This window comes from Magnolia sinica, chromosome 1, assembly GCF_029962835.1.
Source record: "Magnolia sinica isolate HGM2019 chromosome 1, MsV1, whole genome shotgun sequence".
In the NCBI taxonomy this organism is placed as follows: Eukaryota; Viridiplantae; Streptophyta; class Magnoliopsida; order Magnoliales; family Magnoliaceae; genus Magnolia; species Magnolia sinica.
Window position 1 is genome coordinate 8519756 of NC_080573.1, and position 15141 is coordinate 8534896.

Here is a 15141-nt window from a genome sequence, read left to right on the forward strand (position 1 = left end):
GATTTTCATGTGTTTTTCTTTTGGACATGTAGTTGGTTTTGTTTTTTTAATTAGTTCAAAAGAAAAGGAAAAAGAAAGAAGAAGGCTCAACATGGTTTATGTTTATTAGGTTTATACATGAATCTATTGGTATAAATTCCTAATACAAAATGATAAGGCCTTTTGGATGAAACTTTTTTTTTTTACACACACCCACACACACACACCACCACGCACACACCGTACGTAGTCAGATTTCATCACCTATAGGAACTTGAACCCCAGACCTCCTGTTGAAAATCTAGGCCATTTGGATGAAACTTAAAAAAGAAGTTTTCTCATTTTAGTTAGAAGTAGTTATTATTAAATATTTTGGTAAGAATTAATAATAATCTTGATAACCAGTATTTGTATAAACTCTAATCTCTAATGCTTAATCACTATTTCCTAAATTGTGACGAAATCACTTTTAGGTGGCAACCAAATAGGGCCATAGATTTTGATGTCATTGAGCTTTGTATGATATTGAATTCCAATTAAAACACATTTTTGGGAGGAATGTAGTGGCAGTGAATTCTAATGTAAAAGTATATGCTACTCATCATCATCATCACCTTGTAGTGTCGATTGTGAGAAATATAGCGAAGATTTTGAAAATCTTGTGATATATTTGTAAAAAATTAAGCAAATGATATTATTGTATTAATACTGTTAAGATTTTCATAAGCTTAGCAAAGTTTAGTTATTCACAATTTTCTCACAAAATATTAAAAAATTATCATAATTTTTAAGCTAATTTTTTTCATTTCATTATATACATTTATTTAAAATTTTAATGTCTTAATTTATACTACTATTAAAAAAAATTACCTTCAAAGAGAGACTCCCAATTATATTAGGAGAAAACCCTCAAAAACTAAGAATCCACCAAAAGATTCATGCCTTGAGAAATTGATAAGAATGAGATTTGTCACTTTTGTCAATATGAGTTAGGTTTTAAAGACTTATTTTATTATTAATGTTTAAAATAAGAATTTTTATGATAACTTAGCAAATGTTTTTTCAACTAGCTGCCATCCTGACATCAATCCCTTATCTATATTATTCTTGGGATTAGCTGGAAGGTTGCATGCAAGCAAGGTTTTAAGATATTGACATGTATTATTACACGAAAAAAAATATCATATTTGTTGGTTATAAAATACATGGAAGTAACAGAAAATTCAAAATAATAAATCAGAAATAATAACATAAGAATTTAGAGAGCCGAGGCACATTACTGTTGTAGTTTTAAAGATAAATTCGCTTTCATAAGAAGGCGATTCTTGATGTACTTGCATATAACAGCTCTCCTCTAAGAAGTAGTCTTAAATTTACATATGGAAATATATTTTCAAAGAATTCAACATTTAAGGATTCAATAATGGAATTAACATTAATATAATTATGAGACTTTAAAACTAAGAATTTATTAGTCTTGTTAATTTGCACATAGCCTATGAATGTACAATTAATAATTTTATTCCCTAATTTTATTTTCTTAGGTAAAGGTAGCCTTACCTTAGCTAGGCACCTCGATACTTTAAGATATTTTAGGTTTGGAGGTTTGTTCTGTCATAATTTATAAGGGGTTTTATCAGAATACTTATGATGTACATGATTTAGAATATGACATGCAGTAAGGAGAGCTTCTCCTCATAAATTAAATGGTAAATAATAACTTTAAAGCATAACATTTATCATGTTCATCAGAGTTCTATTTTTCCTTTTAGTTATTTCATTTTGTTGATGTGAATATGGTTCAGTTACCTTATGCATAATCCATTTTGATTTACAGTAAGATGTGAAGTCGTGAAAAATGTATTTTCCACCTTGAACAGATTTAAGAACATTTGCATTTCTTTTTAATTAATTTTTCACCCTATTCACAAAAGCTATGAATTTATCTTTTGCTCCATCTTTACTCCTGATCATATATATCTTTGAATATCTGGAGTATCATCTATGAAGGTTATAGAGTATTTATTTTCTCCATGAGTCATAATATTTTTAAAGTCACATATGTCATCGTGAATCAAATTTAAGACTTAGTTATTTCTTTCAAGTTTTTTGAATATTTTTCTGAAATGCTTAAATTGTACACATATTTTACATTTATTTAATTCTCTTTCTACTTAAGGAATAAGCCACATATTAATTATGTTTTTAAGAGAATGATAATTTATATGACCTAGACTAGCATGCCACATATCAAGAAATTTAATCAAGTAAGCGGAAAAACTAGCACCATTATCATTCATAACATTTAGTTTGAACAATCCATCAATTACATAACCTTTCCCAACAAAAGTATCATTATTAAAGATAAGACATTTTCTAGATTGAAAAACTAACTTAAACTCATTATTGTCAAAAGTAGAGTTAGAGATAAGATTCTTCTACAGTTGCAGTACATGCAACATGTTAAGAAGAGACAACATGTTTCCAAAAGTAAGCTTCAAGCTCACATTCCCTTGGCCAATGACTATTGACTTGTACGAATTTTTCATGAAAACGTTCCTAACATCCTCTACCTTCTCGTATGAAGAAAAGGCACAACAGTCCTAACAAAGATGCTTGGTGGCACTTGAATTAATCCATCACTCATTTGAGCCAAACAATGAATGCTTTAGTGATGACTCCCACAAACTCATTGACAATATTACATGATCCTTTTCTTTTTTATTGCCTTTGAAGAATCTGCATACTTATTAAAGTATCCATTTTTCCCACACATATAGCATCTTTCATTTTTCTTATTTGTTCTTGTCTATTTGTTCTTGTTTCTTTGACTATATGGATGTCTTTTCTCTTGAGGTCTAAACCTTTGTTTATTCTCAACAAGGTAGACCTTGGTTACATATTCTAAATTCAGAGAATGTTTATTACGTTTTCTAACTTCCTCTTTTATATGTGAATGATGAAGTCATCCAAACTTATGTCCTTTTTCTTATCCTTAAGAGTGTTTTTATGATGATAGAAGTTATTTGATTACTATAATAGCTTGAAAAGCCTCATCAATTACCATACCTTTAAATGAGATTTTATGAGCTATATCTTATGTAAATTATGTACTTGATCTACTATATACTTATCATCAGAAAGCTCAAAATAAAGCTGGTCCAAAACTCAGAAAGCTGCCACACCATGTAAAAACATGCGTAGAACATATAAAATCATATAGCATTAGCCCTTATAAATTTTGGAATGGCCTAACTTTTTAGGGCACCTGGGATGAGAATATGATTCCAGCATAGGTAATCATCATTCTTTTATTTTGATAGTTCAAAAGATGCCTCCGTTTTATTCGCCTCAAGTGATGGGGCAAAATATTTGATAATGTAAATCAACTTAAAGGTAGTCAGATAAAACTCAATTTTCTACTATTATCTCTTGAAGTTCTTCTTATAAAATATCTCGATTAAAGGAAATTAAGAAATGGTTGCCATAGTTTCAAGATTTTTGGCAGAGAAATCTGTCTTTAAATTGTTAGTTCTAAAATACAGAGATATAACAGAAAATTCTTTATAATAAATCAGAAATAATAATAAAAGAATCTGGAGAGCTGATGCACATTACAATCGCTGTCTTAAAGACATATTTGCCCCTACAAGAAAATGATCATTGATACACTGGGTCCCAACAAATTTGCCACCAGGATACAACAATTCTCTTCCAAAATGAACGGCTTAGATCTGGTGCACTCTTGATCATAGCCACATTACTCAAAAATATTTAAATTAATTTGCCTAAAAAGAAGACAAAAGGAAAAAACTAGAGAAGAGAGAAATTTTCGGAGTGATTTGCAATAGAGAGGAGATGTCCTTATAAAAGAAAAATAGGTAGTCGTTGGGGCTCAAGGTGCATGCAAGTGGCGTAATAAATGCATGTCGGTGCATGTACACAACATATGCTGAAAAACTAAAAGTGTGCGGTAAAAGACACACCGCACTACGCCATATTCCCGGCCATAGTGCACACATGCATACGAGGTTGCTTCCATGGTATACTCTTGTTGTTCCAATAAAAAATTATTAGTGATGGGTTTTAATATAAAGGTTTAGATTTCTTAACAATTTTCCAATGTGTGACAAAACTAAACCCAGTTAAGACAAGTTGATTAACAAAGTCAAAATTAATTTTTCTAAAATTTTCAAATCTTATTTTTAAATTCTTTTATTCTAATAATAATTAATAGTATATCGCAATTATACATGGCCATGTTCCCAGTTTAGTACCTAATCTGTACACATGGGGCCATGGTTGGTTTATTTGATCTGTTGATCTGATGTCCTCCATCATTGAGGAACCCTGCCCAAAAATCTCTGAAGCTTGTGTAGTACCCAAATTCCAAGGGGAATGCTACCAACATGAGAAAAAATGCATTCCTATTTAGGCCTTTTCTGCCCCAAGAAGGACATGGATTTCCTGTTTCTCTCTCAACGTGCTTTGAGGCTCAGGCACCCTATTTGCCTGCTTCAACTATACACCATTATTTGTATGTGTGATAACTGCAACTGTTCATTTTATATAAGGTGTTGTACTGTTATATCATGGCATCTATCTGAAGATAGTTTTACAATGTATCCATGGGTAAGGCTTATGAAGTGCCAAGAGTTGTGATATACAATACATCGAATGATAGTATATGGCCTACACACCCAATGATCCCTTCTTTCAACTTTCATATCTTTCTGTTTTTTGTCAATCAAGTTCTTATCCTGCTGTTTCATTCTCCAAACTTAATCGAGCATGTAGTGAGTTGTGCCCTTCCGGGATTTCTCCGCTAGATGGGCCACGTGTAACAATATTAGGATGATTAAAACCATTCATTGGATTCTCACAACCAGGCTATGCCAAGGTCCAAAAATCACAATGAATAAACATCCAATAAGTTCTGTTTTATTTTCCGTTCAAATGCTTCCAATTTTTAAAAACAAAGAAACACAAATACGTCAGCGGCTGAGGAAAACATAAAGAAGTGACCCCATTGAAAAAAAGAAATATATATATATATATAGGCTCCATCTAGAAAATCATGTTGATGGGGCATCAGTCTCTTGTGTCTATCATTTTATTCCCTTGTTTTTACCAATGTTCAGGTGCTAATGCTAGAGCAATTTTGTGTCCCACAAGGATATAGGCCCTCTGGTGATTATTAGAGATTTGAGAGCATTAATCCTAACCATTGCATCTAAAGCATGGACCCCCATTTGCACAAAGCCGCAAGACTGGGAAGTGTCCCACTCCTAAATGCCATCACCACCGATTCAGACCAACAAATACTCTACTCTTCAACTCCCGAAATATTGAACAATGCCCTACACATAGCAGCGAGATTGGGACACGCAGTGTTCACCAAAGAGATCTTGGGCCGATGTGGAGCCCGTCTTATGCAAGCTAACTCCACAGGTGACACTCCTCTACACTGTGCCACAAGGACCGGACGGCTTAATGTAGTTGAAATCCTATTGAATTGGATTGTGATGGAAGAAAGAAATATGGAGCTACTTCGCATGACAAACAAAGAAAAGAACACAGCATTACATGAAGCGCTGAGGAATCGAAACGGGAATGTGGCTGTGAAGTTATTAGAATCGGATTTGAAATTGGCTTATTTGGTTAACGAAGCAGGTGAATCACCGTTGCATATGGCTGCCAGAGAGGAGTTGCTACAAGTTGTTGAAAAGATTTTGGACTTTGAGCCATCAGGTAATCGTGTGAGAGCGGACGAGTTTATGTGCTTGCTGTAGTTTACTCCAAAGCGGCCACCACCTTATGCCCTCCTACGTGGTGATCCAGAATGTTCAACTGAGAAAGATCTCACCATTCACAAGGAATTGGACCGGCACTCTAATTGCTGAGATTTTCGCACTGCGGTCCATCTACATTTGATCGTTTTAGATGAAGAGAGAGGACGGATCCAATTCGATGAATGGTCTCATCATCACGTAGCCGGGCATGATGGGTGAGCTTTGAGTGCATTTGCATTTGCCTATTCTTTTCATAGAAGTCCATTTTCAGACCACCACTTTTGTGGAGGTGTTCTGCCACCTTATGCCACTAGCCCACTAGAGAATGGTCAGGGATCCAAATTCAACAGTCAAAATCAGACGGTGAAATCCGTTTGATCAGTTGTTCCATCCACCATGTGGTCCATGATTGGGAAGTTGCAAAATGACATATTACATCCCCATCTCTAGCAGCAGAACATTCTTTCAATTGACACACCAATTAGACAGGATCAACTCATCAGTGTGATTTTTTGCTTGATGTCCCTATAGTCGGACCTACAATTTTTATTTTTTTTAATGGTTCCAACTGCCACACGTTTGCACCAGCGGATGATCGATTTCCAACATTTCATAATTGTTCCTCCATTTCTTTCATTCTACATTATCATTTCTCTAACAAATTCCATGCCAACACAGATGAAAAGACAAACATGGTACGAATACGAGACGCCCATGGCCGAACTGCCCTGCACTATGCAGCATGCCAAGACAATTCCACCATAGTTGCAAAGCTGTTGAGCTTCGACCGTTCCCTCGCTTACATCTTAGACAACATTGGCTACTCATCTCTTCATGTCGCAGCTGCTTCTGGCTCCCCATTGGCGATCGCTGAGCTTCTTAAACACTGCCCGGATGCCAGCGAGCAACTTGATCCAAGTGGGAAGAATGTGTTTCACATTGCTATTATGCACAACCAGAATTCCACTGCTCGCCGTTTATTGTGTATGGCGGTGCTTGAGGGGATGATAAATGAGCCTGATACAGATGGAAATACCCTTCTTCATTTTGCTTTCAAGTACCATAATGATCAGACGTTTTTGTTGTTGTCAAAGGAAAAAAGAGTAGACCCAACGATCGTTAACAAGGATGGTCAAACCGCCCTCGATCTTATAGAATTGGACACCGAGTATGAAGAATTTCAGGTATTGCCTCATGCATCACGTACATTTGGTCCACACCGTATCTCACTACCTTTTTCAAAAAGCTACCTAACTAATGGATGCAATTATCATCCCACTACCTTCACCCTACAAGCAAATGGGTTGCTGGATTGCGTGGGCCCTGCCATCATGAAGTTTATGTAAAATCTATCCCGACCACCTGATGCATCACCCTATGTTAAGCTAACGGCTGATGATCAGTACCATTCGTGATTAAGGTGGATCACATGATTAGAAATAGTATAAAATTAACGGTACATGTCCCTCTCTCAACTGTTTTCTTTTATGTGCCCCACCTGAATCACAAGTCACCCTGGTTTTTTTTTTACTTCTTGATTTGGGCTTGAAAATGTATTAGGGATCTAATAGTAGGAGTGTATTTCGCATACAATTCTTAATAAGACCTACCAAAAATCCAGTCCTGCTTCCCTCTTGAACTTTAAGAGAGATTATTTAGAAAAGCCACTCTTTGGGTCCACCATGATGTTTATATATATTACAATTTGGACCATTAGATATTTAATCCCATACTAAACCTAAATACCAAAAAAAAAAAAAAAAAAAGTTGACTTATCAATTAATAAAGTAACATTTTGAAAACTTTTTGGAAAAAAGTACCATAATGTAAATTCTATATTAATTAGCTGGCTTTTTGTAAAATTTCCAATTAAATTGTATTTATAAAATAGATATGCTCTGGTGCGCTCAGAGCAATAAAAGTTATAGTGCTCCTTGTTGCATCCATTGAAATGGACAATCTAATTAATCGGAACTATCTATTCACTCTATAACACATTTTGTGGATTACCATGAAAAAGTCATGGTAATAAGATGATCTGATCCTTTCTTGATTTGGCCTTAATTTTATTTTAGCCATCCATTTTTACAAGCCATGGCCTAAGAAAAGTGTTTCTTTAAAATCTTATGCAATCCATGATGAGCCCTAACAAATAAATAGATCAAATTGTTGATTTGACCTATTTTTGTGTAAACAATTTTGGCTATCTATATTAAATCACATCAATCAAATGGTTATTATTTGTTAATTGGTGTGATATTCTTAAGGTAGCCCATGAAATGTACATTGAATGTAAGTGATATGGAAAGCTTTATGTAAGCAATATAATAGGGCCAAGTCAAGAATGGATTAGATCAATTGATCAGTAGCGTGATGTTTGCATGGTAGTTCATGCAATGTGTTCTGGATTTAATAGGCAGTTTGGATCTACCATGTGTTTTGATTTAATTGACAGTTCAGATTGATCAGTTTAACTGTCCAAATGAACATATGCAACTAGGAGCCCTATAACTTATAGTGCCCCAAGAGCACTGGAGCATTTCTTAATGGCTGAGAGCCTTGCTCTCTAAGTGAACACTTTGTCTAGTCCAAAGTACAAATCAAATTTACAAGACGACTCAACCTAACTAGCATGTAGTTAAGTCAAGTTCACCGGGTCAAATACTAACTTATTGAGTTTTAGATCCATGGCTAAGGGCCGGTTTGTTTTGCCAATTATCTGTAATGTAAAGGAAATGTTTCATCAATTACGATCATGGTTCAATCAAACAACAAAACTAATAGTCAAATGTAAAAGTACTTAGGAGACAGATAAAGTAACTTATAATCATTGATCATATCTAAATATTATTATCAATTTATTTTAATGATAATTTGACTTTAAAATAATATAGAAATACAATCATTATGATTTCTCCATCGATAAGCAAAACAATTACCAATTACCGTCGATACCGAATAACACTTCCTCTCACAACAGAGGCTCAGTCGTAGATGCTCAAGATATAAAGGCACAATTCGTGGACAGCGGCGGAAAATGCCTAGCGAACTCGAAACAAGACCGCAATCCATGGCTGCCTGGGATGACCGCCACAAATCCATGGTCCAAACGTACACATTGGTGGCTGCGCTCATCGCCACCGTCACCTTCTCTGCCAGTTTCACAATGCCAGGTGGGTACAACAACGATGGCCCCAATCAAGGCTCTGCATTGCTCGTGAAGCATGCCGTATTCAAAGCTTTCTTGCTCTCCAATACAGTTGCATTATGTTGCTCAATACAGTCGTGGTGGGCTTCATCTGGGAATGGTCCCAGCACAAGAGGTTCTTACCTAATGTACTTGTATGGGGCCATAATCTCACGGTCTACGCATCCCTGGCGATGATTGTTTCGTTCGTGTCAGCTGTGTATGCAGTGGTTGCACCAGAATGTATGTGGCTAGCCGATCTTAGTCATTGGTGTTGGTACGCCACTCTATCTCCACAGCTCCTTTTTTCAGTTATACAATATCTTTTACAGGGCGTTTATTCGGTATAAAAGATCAGTGGCCCCCAACAAGAAGCCAGTTTGATGCATGTGATTGCATCGATGATGTAATCCCACTATTTGGTAACCAAACTGTCCTAAAAAGTAACTATAATTTTGAGTTGCCCCAAAATTGTTTACTTTTGCTTATAAACACGTTGCGGTCCGTTGTTGGTTCTTGTACAACGTTTATAGAATAAGTACTTTAATCTCTAGCATTTTTGTGTGGCCCTATTATGACGTGTGCATAACATTCACTCGGATCTACCACGTGCACTCTCTTATAGTTGTTGAGAGTATTAAAAAGCAGTAGTTAAGAGTATTAAAAAGAAATACAATCTTTAGTATAGTTATTATTAGAAACCTTTGACTAAAAACTACCTTTTGCTTTTTTCTGTTTTTTTTTTTTTTTTTTTCAAGTGTAAAAGCTCGTCTTAAATGGAATAAGGAAAATGAGTGCAGACTGCATCTCAATTTTTAATAATTATGAAAATGCATATATAAATGGACACTTGCAGGGATTTCTCTCTTCAAATATATAATTATTTTATTACTTATCGTCATAATTATTAATGTGGCTTATTATTTAAGGTCGTTTTTATCATGCAAGATATGCATTTATATTCCGGCACATCTCAATAAATGTGACCATTTAGTAGCAGACATGTTCATTAGAGTCTTTATTTTAAAAAATAATTTTTTCCTTTTAAGTTCTCTGCCAATCAAACAATATTCTTCTTCTCAAAATCATCTTATCTCTTTGCATTCAAGCATATCTAAAAAATGTGTTTCTAATTTTAGTGACTTTTGTATCAGGTTTTTTGTAATTTGTGCATAATGTGAAAATTCGTACACTAAACAATTGTATCCTAAGATAGTGCGCTAATAAACTATGGCACTGGTCGATAAAGGTACAAACTATTTGAAAGAGAAAAATGTATTTTATGCCTAAATCCGATAAGAAATCTGAATCATCATCATAAGTGTTATTGTTTTTGCCGATCTTGAAAGTAGATATGGCATTTGATATTCACTAGTTTGTTTTATTTGTGTTTTTTCTCTAACATTAGTTTTAACAATAACAATGTTCTTCATGGAGTTGAAAGAGAATGCTGATCCTAAACTCAAACAAGCCATACTACAAAGAAAAGAAAAGAAAAAAAAAATAACATATGAAAAGCTCTAAAATCACTTTGTGTTAGCCACCTCAATTTTGGATGGCCTAACTTTCCGGGGTATCCACCCATCCCGATCGGTGCCTCTTATGAATGAATTGAGTGGCATATGCAAAGTGGGCTCATGCACAAACTGAAAAGAATTAATTATGGGCTAACCCATCCCAATTGTACCTTGTGGTTTGGCCCCACCTATTTTTTTGATCGCCTGATTTTTAGTACACAATATGAACTTAAATGGGACACACCTTATTAACAGAGTGGATGTGGGCCTTACATTACAGTGGGCCCCACACACAATACTATAGAATATGGTGATTATTTAAATTGCATTCACAGATATGTTTTTAGCTTTTGCCTTAATTCTTCCTATGTCCTCCGAGTACACTCTCGTCTGAGGTGGCTCATGAGTTGTGGCTCACAATGTGTAAGATCCCATCCACATATCCGATGGCACGCACTTTGAGGATTGCATGAACAAAAGAGACGAAGAGATCTACCTGAAATGGATGCTGGAATGTGGTTGGTCTCATCCATCCGTTGGATCATAAATTATGGAAAATCTTATGAGTGGGCATGCGTTATTTCTGGACGCGGATTGTGTCCTACCCCCACACGGTCAGCACATACACATTAGTGGCTGCACTCATCGCCACCGTCACCTTCGCTGCCGCTTTCACAATGCCGGGTGGGTACAGGAATGACGACCCAAACCAAGGGGCTGCAGTGCTTGTGAAGCGCTGGTCGTTCAAAGCTTTCTTGTTCTCAAATACAATTGCGTTATGTTGCTCACTTATTGTCGTTGTCTGCTTCATCTGGGCATGGGGTCATCACATGAGTTTCTTACGTGATATGCTTATGTGGGGCCATCGGCTTACGATCATTGCATGCCTGGCGCTGATGGTTTCATTCATGGCAGCTGTGTATGCAGTGGTTGCACCAGAGTGCTTGTGGCTAGCTATTTTGATCTTGGCTATTGGTTGTAGTGGGCCATTCCTTGTCTACTATTTACTATTTGCACACAATCTGCTACATTCCTTTCTAAGGTGTTTCGTGGGCTGGAAAGATCAGTGGTCCAATATGAGAAGCCAGTTTGATGCATGTGACTGCATGGATGTTGTAATCCCACCATTTGGTAAGTAAACCATCTAAAGGTAACCATAATTGCAAGTTGCCCCAAAATTGAGTACTTCTGCTTATAAAAATGTATATCGTCACCGGCCATTTATGTACAACGTTTATAGAATAAGCTTATTTTGTAACATTTTTGTATGGGCACTACTGTGATGTGTGCATGACATTCACTCCAATATATCATACACCCTCTCTTATATTTGTTAATAGTATTTAAAAATAATAATCTAAATATACTTGTTACTTGATACTTCTTAATATAAACTACTTACGTTTGTTTGTTTGTTTTTTTTTTTTTTAAGTGTAAAAGCTTGTCTTACGGTGGATGAAAAGAATGAGTGAAGAATGATTATAAAGCATCAATCTCTTGAATCACTCCAATATATCATACACCCTCTCTTATATTTGTTAATAGTATTTAAAAATAATAATCTAAATATACTTGTTACTTGAAACTTCTTAATATAAACTACTTAATGTTTATTTTTTTTATTTTTATTTTATTTTTTTAAGCGTAAAAGCTTATTTTGTAACATTTTTGTATGGGCACTACTGTGATGTGTGCATGACATTCACTCCAATATATCATACACCCTCTCTTATATTTGTTAATAGTATTTAAAAATAATAATCTAAATATACTTGTTACTTGAAACTTCTTAATATAAACTACTTAATGTTTATTTTTTTTATTTTTATTTTATTTTTTTAAGCGTAAAAGCTTATCTTACGGTGGATGAAAAGAATGGGTGAAGAATGATTATAAAGCATCAATCTCTTGGATAATTGTGAAAATGCTCACATTATGTTCTAGCTTGTATTCATGTAGAAAGTTGGCTTGTGAGGTAAATTGGCAAGAAAATTAGTTAGTGCATGATTAATAATCTAAATATATTTGTTACTTGAAACTTCTTAATATAAACTACTCGAGGTTTTTTTTTGTTTTTTTGTTTTTTTTTTTTTTTTTTAAAATTTTAAATTTAAATTTTAAGTGTAAAAGCTTGTCTCACAGCGGATGAAAAGAATGAGTGATGAATGATTATAAAACATCAATCTCTCGAATAATTGTGAAAATGCTCACATTATGTTTTTTTGTTCTAGCTCGTATTCATGTAGAAAGCCGGCTTGAGAGGTAAATTGGCAAGAAAATTAGTTAGTGCATGATAGGCTTGAGTGAGTTCTTTTCTTTGAGTTTATAATCATTCTTTTTTTTTTTTTTCCTCTTTTTGTTGTCAAAACCGTTGGATGTTGCTTATTATTTAAGGTCATTTCTATGCTTAGAGTTTTTACATAAAAAAAAAAGGAATTTTCCTCTAGTTATCTTTTTTTCTTTTTGCACAATTAAACATTTTCGTTCTCAAAATGATCTCTCTACATTTGAGCGAACGCAGGAAGGTGATTTTTCAATCAATGATTTTTATTTTCCATGTCTGCTGTGAAACTCAGCACTCTGAACAATTGTATCCTAAGAATCACTGGTCGATCTCATCAAAAGCCACAAACTATTTCAAAGAGAGCAACCTAGTCTCACCTCGATTCAACAAGAAATCTAAACCGTCATCATTGGTATTAGTTTTTATCAATCTTCTAATCAAATATGGCATTTAATAAGATCGTCGATTTATCTTATGTAAATTATGTACTTGATCTACTATATTCTTATCATCAGAAAGCTCAAAATAAAGCTGGTCCAAAACTCAGAAAGCTGCCACACCATGTAAAAACATGCGTAGAACATATAAAATCATATAGCATTAGCCCTTATAAATTTTGGAATGGCCTAACTTTTTAGGGCACCTGGGATGGTTGCCTTATGAATGGATTGAATGACATATAGGGAATATATGGGTTCAATGCAGAGTATTAATTGTGGGCTTACCCATCCAAATTGTTCCTTGTGGTTTGGCCCACCTCTTTTTTGGATCACCTGTTTTTGGTAAACGATGTGAAATTAAAAGGGACATACCTTATTGAATGGATCTGGGCCTTACATTAGGGTGGGCCCCACACACAATTCTACAGAATATGGATTATTTATACTGCAGTAATAAATATGGTTTGATCTAGGCCTTTTTAAAAAAAAAAGTTAAAAAACCAGCTGCATTAAGTTTGGACCGCTAATCTTAACCATCTATTTGATGAACTCCGGAAAGATAGTTAGGATCTCTCGATCACCATGATCTTCTGAATATGCCCCATTGGTAATATGCCCTAGAATTTGTAAGTCATGGTTGGCCTCATATGTCTGTCACGTGTAAGGAGCTGATTTTAGGGCGTGAGGCAAAAAATAAGGTAGATCTAAAGTTCAAGTGGCCCATAACACAGGAAACAGTGGCCTTCGACGTCCTCCCTTAAAAGTTGTTTTGTCCATTGGCCCACATCGATGTTTATTTGTCATCTAACTTATTCATAAAAATCACATAGATATCTACGAACGGAAATCACATATATAAGCTTCATCCAAAACTTTTAGGGCCCTGACAAGTTTCTTTAACCTTAAGCATTAAATTTCCACTATTTCTTGTAGGGAAGCGGATTGCGTACTAAGTAGCTCAGTACCATTAGCGTACTGAATAAACTCTGTGGGGTCATTATTTTATCCACTCCGTTCATCCATATTAACAGATAATTTTCGGACTTGAGCCCAAAACGAGAGCATATACAAAACTTAAGTGGACCACACCACAGGAAACAGTGTAATTGAACCTTTATCATTGAAAAATTCTTGGAGACCACAGAAGTTTTGGATCAAACTGATGTTTGTGGTTTCTCTTCATCCATGTCTTTTGTGATCTTGTGAACAGGTTGGATGACAAATAAACATTACCGTGGGCCCTAGGAAGGTTTCAACGGTGGGCATCATTATTCCACCCTATGGAATGGTCCACTTGAGATTTGTATTTACTTCAATTTTGAGATCAACCCTTAAAATTAGCAGGAAAAATGGATGGACAGCGTGGATAAACCACATACATTCACAGTGGGGCCAACTGAGTTTACTCAGTACGATAAAAGCCTACCGAGACACTCTGTACCCAATCGGATTTCTTCTTGTAGTGTAGTCCACTTGAGCTTTGAATCTGCTTCATTTTTGGAATCATGCCCTAAAATCAGCTAGCATATAATGGATGGACAATGTGGATAAACTACATACATCATGGTGGGCCCCACATTTATTTTGCACCCTTCTTCGGTGTTTGCATTCAAAAAGTTAGCTGTCAATGTATGTATTGGAATTGTTGTGGTAATTGCACGTTTAAGTAATTATTATCTATTTACAAGGAATTTACAAAAGAAATGAAAAATCAAAGAGTTTATTAGTATCAATTGGTTATACATGCCATTTACATACCTTTTTCGCTATAAGTGATTTTGTAGTTGAATGTGTTTTAGCCATACACCATTACATATATTTCATGATTTGTTTATAGAATTTGCCTAAATTCTCATATGAAGTGGCCACACCCTCATACTTATATATATGAATTCCATTACACAACAATTAAATACACCACTACTATATGGATATGGCTTCA

The 15141-nt window shown here is 35.0% G+C and overlaps 1 protein-coding gene across 1 annotated transcript; it reads left to right on the forward strand.

Annotated features, from left to right (window-relative positions):
• Nucleotides 1–3514: 3514 nt before the first annotated feature.
• On the forward strand, nucleotides 3515–11812 carry LOC131227171 (protein ACCELERATED CELL DEATH 6-like). The gene is made up of 4 exons (XM_058222951.1): nucleotides 3515–5730; nucleotides 6450–6955; nucleotides 8752–9094; nucleotides 11043–11812. The coding sequence occupies exons 1-4, from the start codon at nucleotides 5220–5222 to the stop codon at nucleotides 11612–11614; spliced, it is 1932 nt and encodes a 643-aa protein (XP_058078934.1). The 5' UTR covers nucleotides 3515–5219; the 3' UTR covers nucleotides 11615–11812.
• The last annotated feature ends 3329 nt before the right edge of the window (nucleotides 11813–15141 follow it).

Bases quoted from the DNA above. Each gene is read 5' to 3' on its own strand.
- LOC131227171 (XM_058222951.1), top strand. From the start codon at position 5,220: ATGGACCCCCATTTGCACAAAGCCGCAAGACTGGGAAGTGTCCCACTC. The intron at 5,731-6,449 runs GTAATCGTGTGA...ATGCCAACACAG, and splicing joins TTTGGACTTTGAGCCATCAG to ATGAAAAGACAAACATGGTA. The intron at 9,095-11,042 runs GTTCTTACCTAA...AAATCTTATGAG, and splicing joins GAATGGTCCCAGCACAAGAG to TGGGCATGCGTTATTTCTGG.